At 42.6% G+C, this 13,464-nt stretch overlaps 1 protein-coding gene across 1 annotated transcript in view; it reads right to left on the reverse strand.

The window, feature by feature from the left end:
• Window positions 1-13,464, reverse strand: part of RAB3B (RAB3B, member RAS oncogene family) — a 71,396-nt gene that overhangs the window by 20,676 nt on the left and 37,256 nt on the right. The window contains exons 3-4 of the mRNA XM_045799556.2: window positions 6,678-6,796; window positions 2,796-2,920 (exon numbers count right to left, since the gene is read on the reverse strand). Of these exons, the coding sequence (XP_045655512.1) occupies window positions 2,796-2,920; window positions 6,678-6,796 (244 nt within the window). The remainder of the gene's footprint in view (window positions 1-2,795; window positions 2,921-6,677; window positions 6,797-13,464) is intronic.

The following is a 13,464-nucleotide window of genomic DNA, read 5'->3' on the forward strand; positions in this document are numbered from 1 at the left end:
TAGTCCCTGGCTCAAGGTAAACACCTAATAAATATTTAACCAATTCACTTTTTAAAAATCTTAGTCATAAGGGCTTGGCATGCCAATTATATTTTTTCCAAATTACAAAACTAACTCACCTTTTAAAACTTAGTCTTGTTTACTTCTAAGGGCTTGACATGCTGATTATATATATTTTTTCCAGTACATATCAAAGTATATACATAAAATCATCTTTCATACTTCCAATGGCATAAGTCTTTCTCTTCAGGAAATGCTACTCTCGACTCACACTGTCAATGATTTATAGGTCCCTGGACACACAGTGCTGTTCCTTGCCTTTGCCGGTGTTATTCCCCTGACATGTCCTTGCTTCTCCTCCTCACTTGGCTGCTTCTATTTGTCTTCAAGACTCAGCTTGGGCATCATGTTCTCTGATCCCCACTGAGTTAGGTGCCTCCCCTGTGCCCCCACAACCCCCAGCACATCCCTCTATCACAACACCAACCACTTGGGGTATCACAGTTTCATCCTTCAGAAAGGGGAGTGTATATCCTATTTCACAGCACAGTACCTGGCATAGAGTAGGCAGGCACTCAGGAAGTCTTAATTGGATTGAAATAAAATGAAGTAGCCAAATACTTAACATAATAAAATTTAATCAAAACATATTCTTGCAGTGTCTACTCAGTGCCAGGCCATATAAGTAGGCATTGTTGGCACAAAACTAAACTAGACTCATTTCCTGTCTTCATGGAATTTTAGGGGAGATGGACAAGTAAACAAGTGCACCCAAGCGTGATAGGGACTGTGTCTGCTGTGTGTGAGGTGGGGGCACAAAGAAAAGAGCTCTGGGGCCAGGAGAGGCTTCATAGGAGATGTGAGGCTTGAGCTGTTTGGAAAAGTGAGTGGAGGTTTACCGGCTGGATGAGGGTAGGTGGGGGGTAGAAGAGAGGACTCTAAACAGATGCGGTGTAGCCACTCCAGGGAAAGTGCTGAGAGTCTCCCTGGGGACAGCAGGTTGAAGGCATAAGTGATAGCCTAAGGTCACCCAAATGTATGCCTGACCACATGCTTACTGCTCTGTGTACCAGGGAGACGGGTAGAGGCACTTTCTGGACCCTGTGAACTTCTACAATGGGGTGAGAACAGCAAGATCCAAGATAACCCAACCTCCCTCTTTATTAAACACCTACAGTTTGCTAATTTCTATTCCAGGCCACCCTGGGGAATAGGGGAGGGAAGAAAGAAGTATAAGACACTCTCCCACACATGTACTCATAATATGCATAATACAAATATATACCACACACAACTCACATTTGTATATTATACAGTTTGCCCGTCCACAAACCCAAATATCTAGACTTCAGAGACCATCAGAGAAAATGACTTTAAACTCCCTACTCCTCAATATTTACAACACCTAGCTTGTGAGACATATTTAGGGAGACTAGCTAAAAGTTAAGCAATATATCCTTTCTTCTAGGGGAAGTTTTCTCTGAGGTGATCCTACATTGGACCCCAATGTAGGAAAGAAAAGAAGAGAAGAGAAGAGAAGAGAAGAGAAGAGAAGAGAAGAGAAGAGGAGAGGAGAGGAGAGGGGAGGGGGAGGGGAGGGGAGGGGAGGGGAGGGGAGGGGAGGGGAGGGGAGGGGAGGAGGGGAGAGAAAAAAGAAAGGAAAGGAAAGGAAAGGAAAGGGAAAAGAGAAGAGAAGAGAAGAGAAGAGAAGAAAAGAGGAATGCCTGGGTGGTTCAGTTGGTTAAGTGTCTGCCTTCGGCTCAGGTCATGGTCCAAGGGTCCTGGGATCGAGTCCCGCATCGGGCTCCCTGCTCAGCGTGGAGCGTGCTTCTCCCTCTCCCTCTGCCTGTCCCTCCCCCGAGTTGTGCTCTTTCTCTCTCTCTCTCTCTCTCTCTCTCTGACAAATAAACAAATAAAATCTTCAAAAGAAGAGGAAAGGAAAAGAAAGGAGATGCTCTTTGAAGGAAGTATTGGTAGGAGTCTGCTGTGGGGCTACTGAGACACATCTGAGGCACCTCGGTTTCAGTGAAGCACAGAGATAAAGGTGCTTTAACCTTGAAAATGCCAGAGCATCACTAAGCTGCATACTTAAACCGCATTGTTTCATCCCTTCATACAATTACTTTTGTTGTGAATTGTGTTTTGGTAAGGAAACATCAGTTTACATTGAGAGAACTTCTAAGACACAATGTTGTGGTTGCTGTAAGGACGTTTGATATTAAGGACATTGTCACATCCAGCATGTAGAGTCTGCTCTACATTCGCCAACGAAGAGAAGTGTTTCTCTGAATAATGGGTTTGTTTTTACTTTAAGGACCATCTCGAGAGTGTGTACTTGATTATGTTTCTTGCCTTGCATGGTTGGTAGGAAGCTCAAAGCCAGTATTTTGGTCCAACTTCTACACATGCCTGGGAACTTAAAACATACACACTTATCTCACCCCTGGCTTCCTCTTATTTTCCTCCTACTTTTGTTTTCCCTTCACTCCAATTTTCTTATTTTTTTATTGATGTACTATGATCATTTTTATAAGACACCTCAAAGCCTTTGCGGAAGGAACTGGTGAAAAAAAGAGTTCATAAATTTAAATTTTACTTCTTAATTCAGTGTAACAAAATATATGCATCATAAATAACAAATTACCTAAAATTCACTAGCACAAAGCTTATATGCACATCACACAAATATAAAACAATATACACAGAGCACACATGCACATAATTCACAATCACAACACACCCTTAATGTCGCAATCTCAGGTAAACACACACATACACAAATGTTGTGCCCATACCAAGCTGCTCTGCAAGGAGCCGGCCCTTCTCAGTGGGAACAACTCTTTCTTCCTCCATGTCACACTTGTTCCCAACCAGGATAACCTGTGCATTGTCCCAGGAGTAGGTCTTGATCTGAGTAGCCCTAAAGACAGACAGAGAGAGGACTGTGTTAATGACATCCTGCTATGCTGGCAAGACCCTGCGAAACTCGAAGACGTGGTTTCCCTTCAGGAGTTTGCTACACCCAAGTTACCGACAATGAACTCAGCTGAAGACAGATGGATGCCTGCCCCAGTGGGCTGTCACAGGTGCTGACCCCTAAGCTCTGCTTGCAAACTCACCCAGCCCCTAGAAACCCTCCTCCAATACATCTGCCCATGCCTCTCCTCACTGGGCAGAGAACTCTTTCTAAAACACATTTTTTTTAAAAGATTTTATTTATTTATTTGTCAGAGATAGAAAGAGAGAGAGCATAAGCAGGGGGAGCGGCAGGCAGAGGGAGAAGTAGGCTCCCCACTGAGCAAGAAGCCGATGTGGGACTCGATCCCAGGATCATGACCTGAGCCAAAGGTAGATGTTTAACCGACTGAGCCACCCAGGCATCCTTAAAACATCTATCTGACCACGATAAGCCCTTTCTTAAAAGGACTCTCCTATGGCCCCCCCGACTAGATGTGTGATGAAGTCTAGATCCCACAGGTGTTCAAGACCATTCACATCCTGTCTCTGTAGCTTCATCACACTTCCTCCCACTTCTCACACTTCCCGAAATGCTCTTCCATGGCTTGTGCCTTTGCCTATACTGGGAGTCCCTTCCCCACACTAATTCATCCCCCAGGGCCCAGGGCTGATCTCATCATTCCTTGGGGGAAGTCTTCCCAGGCTTTCTCAGGCCCAGCTAGCCTCTCCCTCCTCCTCTGTGACTTATAAACATTCACTGAGGCCTCAGATGGTGATTATTTGTAGAAACCAAAATGTCAGCAGAGGTTTCCTTCACATAGGATGGTTATGAAACTTTTTAAAAATACTTTTCTGTAGGGGAGCCTGGGTGGCTCGGTTGGTTAGGCAACTGACTCTTGATTTCAGCTCAGGTCATGATCTCGGGTCATGGGATCAAGCCTAGCGTCAGACTCCAGCTCAGTACAGAGTCTGCTTGTCCCTCTGCTCCTCTCCCCTTCCCTGCTCATTCAATCTCATTCTCTCTCTCTCAAATAAATAAATAAAATCTTTAAAAAATACTTTTCTGTATTTTTCAAACGTTTGAAAATGAGCATATGCCACTTATATAATGAGAAACAAAATTTTAATATAATGAATAAAATAGGACCCTTATATTGTGGGTACATCTCTTTGTGGGGATGGGCCTAACTCTGTCTCTAACTACTCCATCAAACCATCAAATAGAAATGATTACTGCTCCTTTTGGACCCCTGCACCTTTACGATGGCACCTGTTACATTTGGTTGAATTTATAAGTCTCCCCTTGAAGGCAAGGATAGTCTCATCCATCTTTGGCGTGCCAGTCCCCAGCACACAGCACAGAGCAGAGATGGTATCAGCAACTGTCTGATGAGTAAGCCAGCTAATGGTTAATCCTAAAGCAGATCTTAAGTGTGACCCTATCCTGACACTGACACTCAATCTAACTTAACCCTAGCTGCAACGTGGGCCTATTACCGACTCTGCTGGTAAAGGTGATCCCCCACTAATCTCTTTAAGAGTAAGAAGCCATTCCCTCAAGGTACAGAATTTACTCAGCCACATTTGTTGTGGCTGACAAAAAGCCAGGTTCTGTGCTGAGAATTTACTCAGCCACATTTGTTGTGGCTGACAAAAAGCCAGGTTCTGTGCTGAGCACTGGGGCTTACATGGCTAGTCTAGGACCAAGTTGCTCAGAGGCAAAACTGAAAGGCCAGAGCTTAGGAGAAATAGACACTCAATCTTTGGCCTCAAGGCAGGTAACTGGAGCCAACTCTCCATGTCTCCCCATACTACTCTTCCTGTCATCTTCCTCCCTCCTCCCACCCCCATCCACTCTCAGCTCCCAGATTAGCAACTCAGGTTATTCTTGGAGGAATCGTCACCAGGTGTTAAAGTCACTGTGTTCCTGAGACAGAATGAACAGACCGATGGCAAAAGGAAGAAGGTCAAGGCCAACAGGGAATGAGCAGTGTGGAAACACTTAAAGAAAGAGCTAATCACTCCATGGTAGGGAGTGGGGGGAAGATGGAGAAGGAGGAAAAGAGGAGGAGGGGAGACAAATCATGACTGAAGAGAAGAGAGAGAATAAAAAGGGGGGAAAGGAAAAAAAAAGAAGAGAAAAAAGGGAGTAAAGAGAAAAGAGAAGAAGGAAAGGAGGAAAAGGAAGATAGAGGGTACTTTAAGAAGGGAAGAGAGAGAAAATTATCATACGGTTTCTCTCATCTATGGAACATAAGAACTAGGAAGATCCGTAGGAGAAGAAAGGGATAAAGAAAGGGGGAATAATCTGAAGGGGGAATGAAGCATGAGAGACTATGGACTCTGAGAAACAAACTGAGGGCTTGGGGGGAGGAGGAATGGGATAGGCTGGTGATGGGTAGTAAGGAGGGCACGTATTGCATGGTGCACTGGGTGTTACACACAACTAATGAATCATCGAACTTTACATCAAAAACCAAGGATGTACTGTATGGTGACTAACATAAAATAATAAAAAAATATTATTATAAGAAAATAAAATAAAGTATCTTAAACCAAAAAACAAAAACAAAACAAAAAAAAACAAAAAAAAAGAAGGGAAGAGAGAGAAAGGAGGAAGGGGAAGATGACCGATAGGCTAAGAAGGAGAATGTAGACCACCATGAAGGACAGACATGTGGATGGCACCCTGGACAGTCTGCAAAGCCACTCTCAGCTCAACGCTGCCAGGCACCAACAGTACTTCACAAATCATGTCAACTGTCCTGTCAGAGAAGGGAAGTCCTCAAAGGGTGGCTATTATGCAAGCGGGAGCAGGAGATAAGCTTGGCAGTGGCCAGCACTGCTGCTGTATGCCCAGCCTGCTCAGCCTCTCTGATTCTGAAGAAGACCCATGGCACAGGTGTTCCACCTTCTCCCATCTTCATCCCTTCCACTGATCCATCCTTTGCCACTGGGCAAGGGACCCAGGCCCTCCCTCTTAGCTATCCTTCCCCTCAGCTCCCTTCTCCCTGTGAGTTATGCTCCCGGAAGAAAGATGAAAGTTACTCAGAGGTTGTACCTCTGGAGCTGTGCTGATTTCCATTGTATATTGAACTTCACAAACTTAGACTGGATGTGCTCTTGACCCCCAGCCTAGGGATAAATCTTATGGGGAAGTCGTATATAGATTCACTCACTACCTTGACCAGAACGATCTTTCCAAAACATTAATCTGAACCTGTTGGTTTCCTGTTCAAATGTCATCACCCAGGGGATAAACTCCAAACTCTTAACCCCAGCACATAAAATTCTTCATGACTTCTGCTCTTCTTATATCCCTCACTTACTGTCTCACCTTTGCACATCTGCATTCTTTTCCTGGAATATTCTTATCTACTCATTCCCTGGCTAACTCCTGTTCATCTTACAAAATGTAGCATCTGTGTCAGCAACTCCAGGATCCCTTCCCTGACTCCCCACGCTGGGTCAGAGCCCTCTGTTGGGTTCCCACAGCCCTGGTGCCTCTCTTCATTACTGCACAAGTCACATGATATTCTTACTGCTTGCTTATTGATATGTCCTTTCCTCTCATCTGTGAGTTCCTTGACCAGGAGCCATGTCTGATTCATCCAGATTTCCCTAGTATTTAGCACAAGGCTTAGCAAACATTAGGTTGTTCTAGACATTTTGATGAAAAATGAATGAGTGAGGTGAATGAATGAGAATGAATCTCATACCAATCTTGGACAGCATTGAAGGAATCCTCATTGGTAATGTCATACATCAGAATGAAGCCCATGGCCCCACGGTAATAGGCTGTGGTGATGGTCCGGTACCGCTCTTGTCCAGCTGTGTCCTGGGTAGGAAAAAGAAAGAGTTAGCCTCCTAGAAAGTCAACTTTTGTTCCTAAAAATTCCTCAGAATAATTAACAAATAACCCAAGGTAAATTTAAGGAGCATCTATTATGTGTCTTGTATTGTACTCGGTGGGTAGAATAAAATGGTTTTTAAAACCTCATAAAAATTGGGGCACCTGGGTGGTTCAATCAGTTAAGTGTGTGCCTTCAGCTCAGGTCATGGTCTCAGGGTCCTGGGATTGAGCCCCACGTCAGGCTCCCTGCTTGGTGGGGAGCCTGCTTCCCCTACCTCCCTCCCCCTGCTTGTGCCCTCTCTCTGTCACATAAATAAATAAAAATCTTTTTTTTTTAAAGATTTTATTTATTTATGTGACAGAGAGACAGCCAGCGAGAGAGGGAACACAGCAGGGGGAGTGGGAGAGGAAGAAGCAGGCTCCCAGCAGAGGAGCCCGATGTGGGGCTCGATCCCATAACGCCGGGATCACGCCCTGAGCCGAAGGCAGACGCTTAACCGCTGTGCCACCCAGGCGCCCCAAAAATCTTTAAAAAATAAATAAAACCTCAAAAACTAATAAGAAAATAATTGAGGAGTGCCTGGCTGGCTCAGTCAGTAGGGCAGGCAACTCTTGACCTCAGGGTCATGAGTTCGAGCCCCATGTTGAAGGCAGAGTTTACTGAAAGAAAGAAAGAAAGAAAGAAAGAAAGAAAGAAAGAAAGAAAGAAAGAAAGAAAGAAAGAAAGAAAGAAAAAGAAATAATTGAAATTCCAACAGAAAAATGGGCAAGAGGAACAAACAATTCACAGGAAAAAAAGGCCAATGAATAATTATATTAAAAGATTTTAACTATTTTTAATTATAATTCCCATTATAGATGAGGATGTGCAACCTCACACCTTGCTCGTGGAAACTTGGTTCAGTCTTTCTGAAGATCAATTTGGAAGTCTCAAGATCATTAAAAATATTTGTACTCTCGACCCAGAAATTTTCCTCCTCAAAACTTTTGCTACAAAATTAGAAAATCAGACCTATGCACAAAAATATTTGTTGGGACATGGGACAATGCTGGTATATATGATACAATATGCGTTTTGTAACTATATATGCAGAGAAGGAAATTGGAAAGAAGCACATCAAAAGATTAATAGTGATTATCTCTGTATGAGAGTCAAGAATTATAGGGATTTTAATTTTTTTCATGCACTTTTATTTTCTCTATAATAAGCAAATATTGCTCTTACATAAGGAAAAAAATGTTTTGCTTAAAAAGTAACCAACACAATTCTTTTTTTTTTTTTAAGATTTTATTTATTTGTCAGAGAGGGAGAGAGAGCACAAGCAGGGAGAGCAGTCGGCAAAGGGAGAAGCTCCTCAGCTGAGCAAGGAGCCCGATGCAGGACTTAATCCCAGGATCCTGGGATCATGACCTGAGCTGAAGGTAGATGCTTAACCAACTGAGCCATCCAAGCATCCCCCAACACGATTCTTTATCTCAAGCAGATCACAGTCTTGTTGGAAAGAAAGGCATGTATGCAAGCAAGCAAAAACAAGACCAACAGTAAAATGTTATCAGAGCACATTGGGATGCTTCACAAATATCCACACAGTCCTTATGTGAGGGACCAGCCAGTCTTCTCTGTTTCATTACAATTTTAGAATGCATGATACCTGAACATGTATAAAACATCTCCTCATATATTAGCTTATTTAAATTTTATAAAATCCCTGTGATGTAGGTATTATTAGCATTTACATTTTATAGTTGAGAATGCAAAAATGCAGCCAGGGTAAGTGACTTCACCAAGGTCACAAAGATGGTGACAAAAGCTATGCCTTAAATCCAAGACTTCCGATTCCAAGTCCAATGCACATACCACTAAACTTCAATCAATGAAGGATGTATGCACAAATATTTCCTGAACACACTCTGTAATGATAATAAAAACAAATAAGGGAACAATAATAACTACACCATGTCATTGTTTATACATATGTTGCACCTGTTATCCACATATTTCAGAAAAACCCTGTAGGATATATATGGTTACTCCATTTTACTCCAGATGAGGAAATTGAGGCTCAAAGAGATTGCCAGTAAGTGTCAGAAGTGTAATTCAAAATGTCTATCTGACTCTTACACTCATTACAATTTATACCATAGCCATGAACCATACCTTTTTTTTAAACAAACATTTTTTTAAAGATTTTATTTATTTATTTGACAGAGAGAAAAAGGGAGGGAGAGAGAGCACAAGCAGGGGAGCAGCAGTAGCAGGCTCCCCGCCAAGCAGGGAGCCCAACACAGGGCTCGAACACAGGACCCTGGATCATGACCCGAGCTGAAGGCAGATGCTTAACCAACTGAGCCACCCAGGAGCCCCCATGAACCATACTTTGTGTGATATAAAAATGGAACAAGCACTACACCTGCCCTCAGGGAGCCTCAGTAAAATTGCAGAGGTAGCAAAGACATACGCCAGTAGACTGATAATAAGCAGTATGTGGCAATATGTCATGAGTTCTAGATAATCGGTATAAAGAAAATGTGTTACATAAGTCAGGTAAGGTAGAAACATGGTGGTTTGGGGTAATTATAGAAGATGTCAAAGCAGAGATAGTGTATCAGTTAGGATATACTGAGTTATTCAATAACAAAGCAATCCCCAAATCTCAGCAGCTTAAACAAGGTTTTATTTTTTACTATTGCTACATATCCATTATGGATTGGCTGGGTGCTCTGCTTTTTGTCTTCCTTATTCCAAGATAAAGACTGACAGAGCAGCTACCAGAGGGAAAAAGTGTGTGAATCATGTGCTGGCTCTTAAGACTTCCACTTCTCCCATTTCACTAGCCAAAGCAAGTCACACGCCCACATCCAAGAAAATGCAATCTTATAATATGCCCAGGAGGAGAATCATAAATGTGGTAGACAGCGTAGCTCCCACTAATGGAATCTGTACCAAGTCCAGAAGCATTGGCCTGAAGATGTCCTTATTTGACAACAGTAGGAGGACAACAAGGACTTTTCTAAAGAAGAATTTTCCAAGCAGAGAAGTGAAGGAAAAGTATTTTGGCAGAAGAAAGAGTTTTTGCCATTGAGTGCTCCAAAAGAACTTAAGGAATGGTAGAAAATGGGAAATGGGTAGGTGCTGAAACTAGAAAGAGCTTGAAATGTTGTGCTATGGGGTTTGGACTTTATCCTTTTTTTTTTTTTTTTTTTAAGGCTCCATGTCCAGCACAGAGCCCAACGTGGGGCTCGAACTCATGACCCTGAGATAAAGACCTGAGCTGAAATCAAGAGTCAGACACTCAACCAACTGAGTCACCCAGGCACTGCTGGACTTTATCTTTTAAAATAAAAGATTTTGAGGCAGGAAATTAACATAATTAGATCTGAATTTTATTTAGAAAGATCACTCTGGCTGTGATGTGGAGAATGGACTGGAAGAAGAGATAGGAAGCAGGAAAGCTAGTTAGAAGGTCTTTGCAGTGGTTCAAGTGAGTCCCAATAAGGATTTGAACTAGAGTGGTAGCATTGAGAATGCAGTAGAAACAGATTCAAGAGGTATTTAAGAGGTGAATTATAGGGCATGGAGATGGATTAGAGGTGAAGAGATGAGAAATCAAAGATAACAGTTATGTTTCTGGCAGGGCTCATTTTCTCCATGTCCTCAGCAATTCAGCTCTGGCCCAGACTTGCAAAACCTTACTCAGCAAAACAAAATCTGTACTTATGACACCCACCATCTTTGGGGAGCATATAAATCTCCATCTCCTTTTGTTGAGCATGGTCTTTGGGTGTTTTACTCTTCACCTCAAGCAACTTATCAGAGTATTCCTTCTAACCACATACAGTACTTCTCCCTAAGAATTCTGGCAGATATAATTTTCTCCAGTTCAAAAATGAGTGAGCAGATGAATGAATGAATGAATGAATGAAGAGATGGATGAGTGAGTGAACACATGGCACTGGAAATTTTAGGCACTACTGAGAGAAATCATCAGTTTGCCCTATCTACGCAGAAGCTTTGTGTGTACCTATGGAACACTTCAGCAGTATTTGATCCACCCATCCCCACACACCCTTGCCTCAGCTTCCTGAGCTCCTCGGAGTCAACACCACAGATGAGACTCTACCCACCCATCTGTAGGCCAGGCCCCAAATCTTGCCCTGTAGGGTTTAGAATTTAGCCAACCATCCAGAGTAGTGATTTAGAGGCCCAGGAAGGATTTCTGAGCAGCTGCACTGCTAGCGGGTCTCAACTCTTCTCACTCCATCTGTGTTGTACCATTTCCCTGTGAGAGTTTTTAGTCCCCTACTTCTGACTGGAGCCTGGCCTTGTGCCCCAGCTCTTTGACATCCAACTGATGTCCAATGAAGCTCCATATTGGGCATAGAGATTACAAAAAATAAAATAAAATAAAATAAAATAAAATAAAATAAAATAAAATAAAATAAAATAAAATAAATCCTGGTATGGAATAATGAATGAGCTTGGACATGGAACCAGTTTCATTTCTGTGCTCCTAGTGCCCAGCACAGAGCTGTGCATACAGTAGGGATTCCATTACCACTTGCTAAACAAAAAGGCCACATAGTTTTGAGATCAAGAGCATGGTCTCTGGAGTTTTGACTCCTGGGTGTGAATCCCTGTTCTACCGCTTACTATGTGGCTATGGTAGGCAGCCTCTAAAATGCCTCCCAATGATCACTGTCTCCTGGTATTTATGCTCTTGTATAATCCCCTCCTTGGGCAATTTGCCTTTTTGAGCCATATTCCCCTCATATATAAAGTGGGAATAAGAGCCATACCTACTTATTGTGAAGATTAAGAAAGTTATTATATCTAAAAGGCTTGGAATGTTTCCTAGTACATAGTAAGTGCCACAAAAAAGTCAGAATTATTATTTCTGCGCTTCCAGAGTTAGCCCCAGGAACACGGCCAGCTCCCCAGGGTCTGCCCAGCTGGAGTAGACGAGCTTCATGCTATGTGTCACTTCCCACTCATCAAACCTGCCCAGGACTGCCTCCAGCCAGAGTCTTAATATGATGTTTCCCTCAAAGAGTAGCAAATGGCCTGACAGAAAGGGAACGGATGAGTGTAAAAGTTGAGCAGGGCTTGGTCTGACTCCCAGCTCTGCATTCATCAGTTGTGTAATTTTGGAAAGCTTGGTGTTTTTCATCTTTCTGAGACTCAGCTTCTTCACATCTAGAACAGAAATAATAACGTCTACACTGTAGGCAGTTTGCAATTAAAGAAGTTTTTTTAAAATGTCTAGCTCATAACCGGTACTCAAATATGAGAATACATATCATTTTCATTATTACTTTACTCTTCTAAGCCTTAGTTTTCTCATTTGTAAAGTGGTGATAATAATACCACCCTTGAAGTACTTGTGTGACAATTATAGATAATGCATTTGTAGAGCCCGGCAGAATGCTAGGCACACAGTAGGTGCTCAGTAAAGCTCATAGTAGTTCCTGCTCCTACTGTTGATATTGTTGTTATGCTGATTTCATTTGAAGAAAAGCAAGGTTGGAAACAACAACAATCCAGCTCTCACTATCCTGTGCTCAATGGAAAGTAGCCCAGAGAATTGCTCCTGAACCTCCCTCTCTCTTTTATTTTTAAAAATCACTTTGACAAACATTGATTCCCCTCCTACTGATGAGAGTCAGAAATAGAACCAAAGAGGAGACAGGAAGGAGGAGAAAGAAAGAGGCATGACTCACTGGCTACTTGAGGAAGGAGACCATGTCATCAAGAGCAATCAATTCACTTCTATGAGACAGGCATTCATTGAGCTCTTTATATGGGCAGAGCATTATGCCAGAGAGTGGACACCAGGTGAGCAAGCCACTGCCCCAGCCTCCAGCAGCCCCATGTGGCAGACAGATACATAGGGAAGGGGGAAAACAGCCAACATCAACTGAATACCTACTACGTGCCAGACATTTTGATAAATGCTTTATATATGGGATCTCATTATTTACAGTAACAAAATAAAACTGCTAGTTGAGCATTGTTATATGCCAGGCACCATGCTAAGCACCTTTCCTATTTTATTTAATTATCAAACAGCCTTGAAATACTGTTATGTCTATTCATAGATGAGAAAAAGTTCAATAACTTGCCTAAGATCTTGCAACCAGTTCGTGGCAGACTGAGATTCAAACCTGGGTCTGTCTGATACCAAAGCTTATGCTCTTCCCAGAATGCCCTGCATTTCACATCATTTCTCTTAATTATTACAGCAGCCTAAAGCAGGACAAGTTTGTTTGGAGCTGAGGATCACAGAGGTTAAATAAATTGCTAGAGTCACAAGGAGACAGAGTCAGGATTCAAATTCTGTTTTTTGACCACAGCCTGTGCATTTTCAACACAACCTACAGCCCAACCGGACTATGTATTCTTGATCCTCTTTTGCCCCCTAGGACAGGACCCAGCCCACTCTGTAGTGCCCCCCCCCCCATTGGAGGTCCTCTACGTCTTCCTGGGGCGAACAATCTCCCCTCCACTAGAGGGTAAGGCTGTATATTACTCACAGAGCTTAAATGGTATCACATGTGTCTGGCACTCAAGTGTTCAACCAATATTAGTTATCTTCTTTATCTTCCACTGAATCATCAACCCTACACAGATCCTTCATTTCTTTCTAGAGTTTCCT

This window comes from Ursus americanus, chromosome 12, assembly GCF_024610735.1.
Source record: "Ursus americanus isolate L20-20 chromosome 12, mUrsAme1.1.p, whole genome shotgun sequence".
Taxonomy (NCBI): Eukaryota; Metazoa; Chordata; class Mammalia; order Carnivora; family Ursidae; genus Ursus; species Ursus americanus.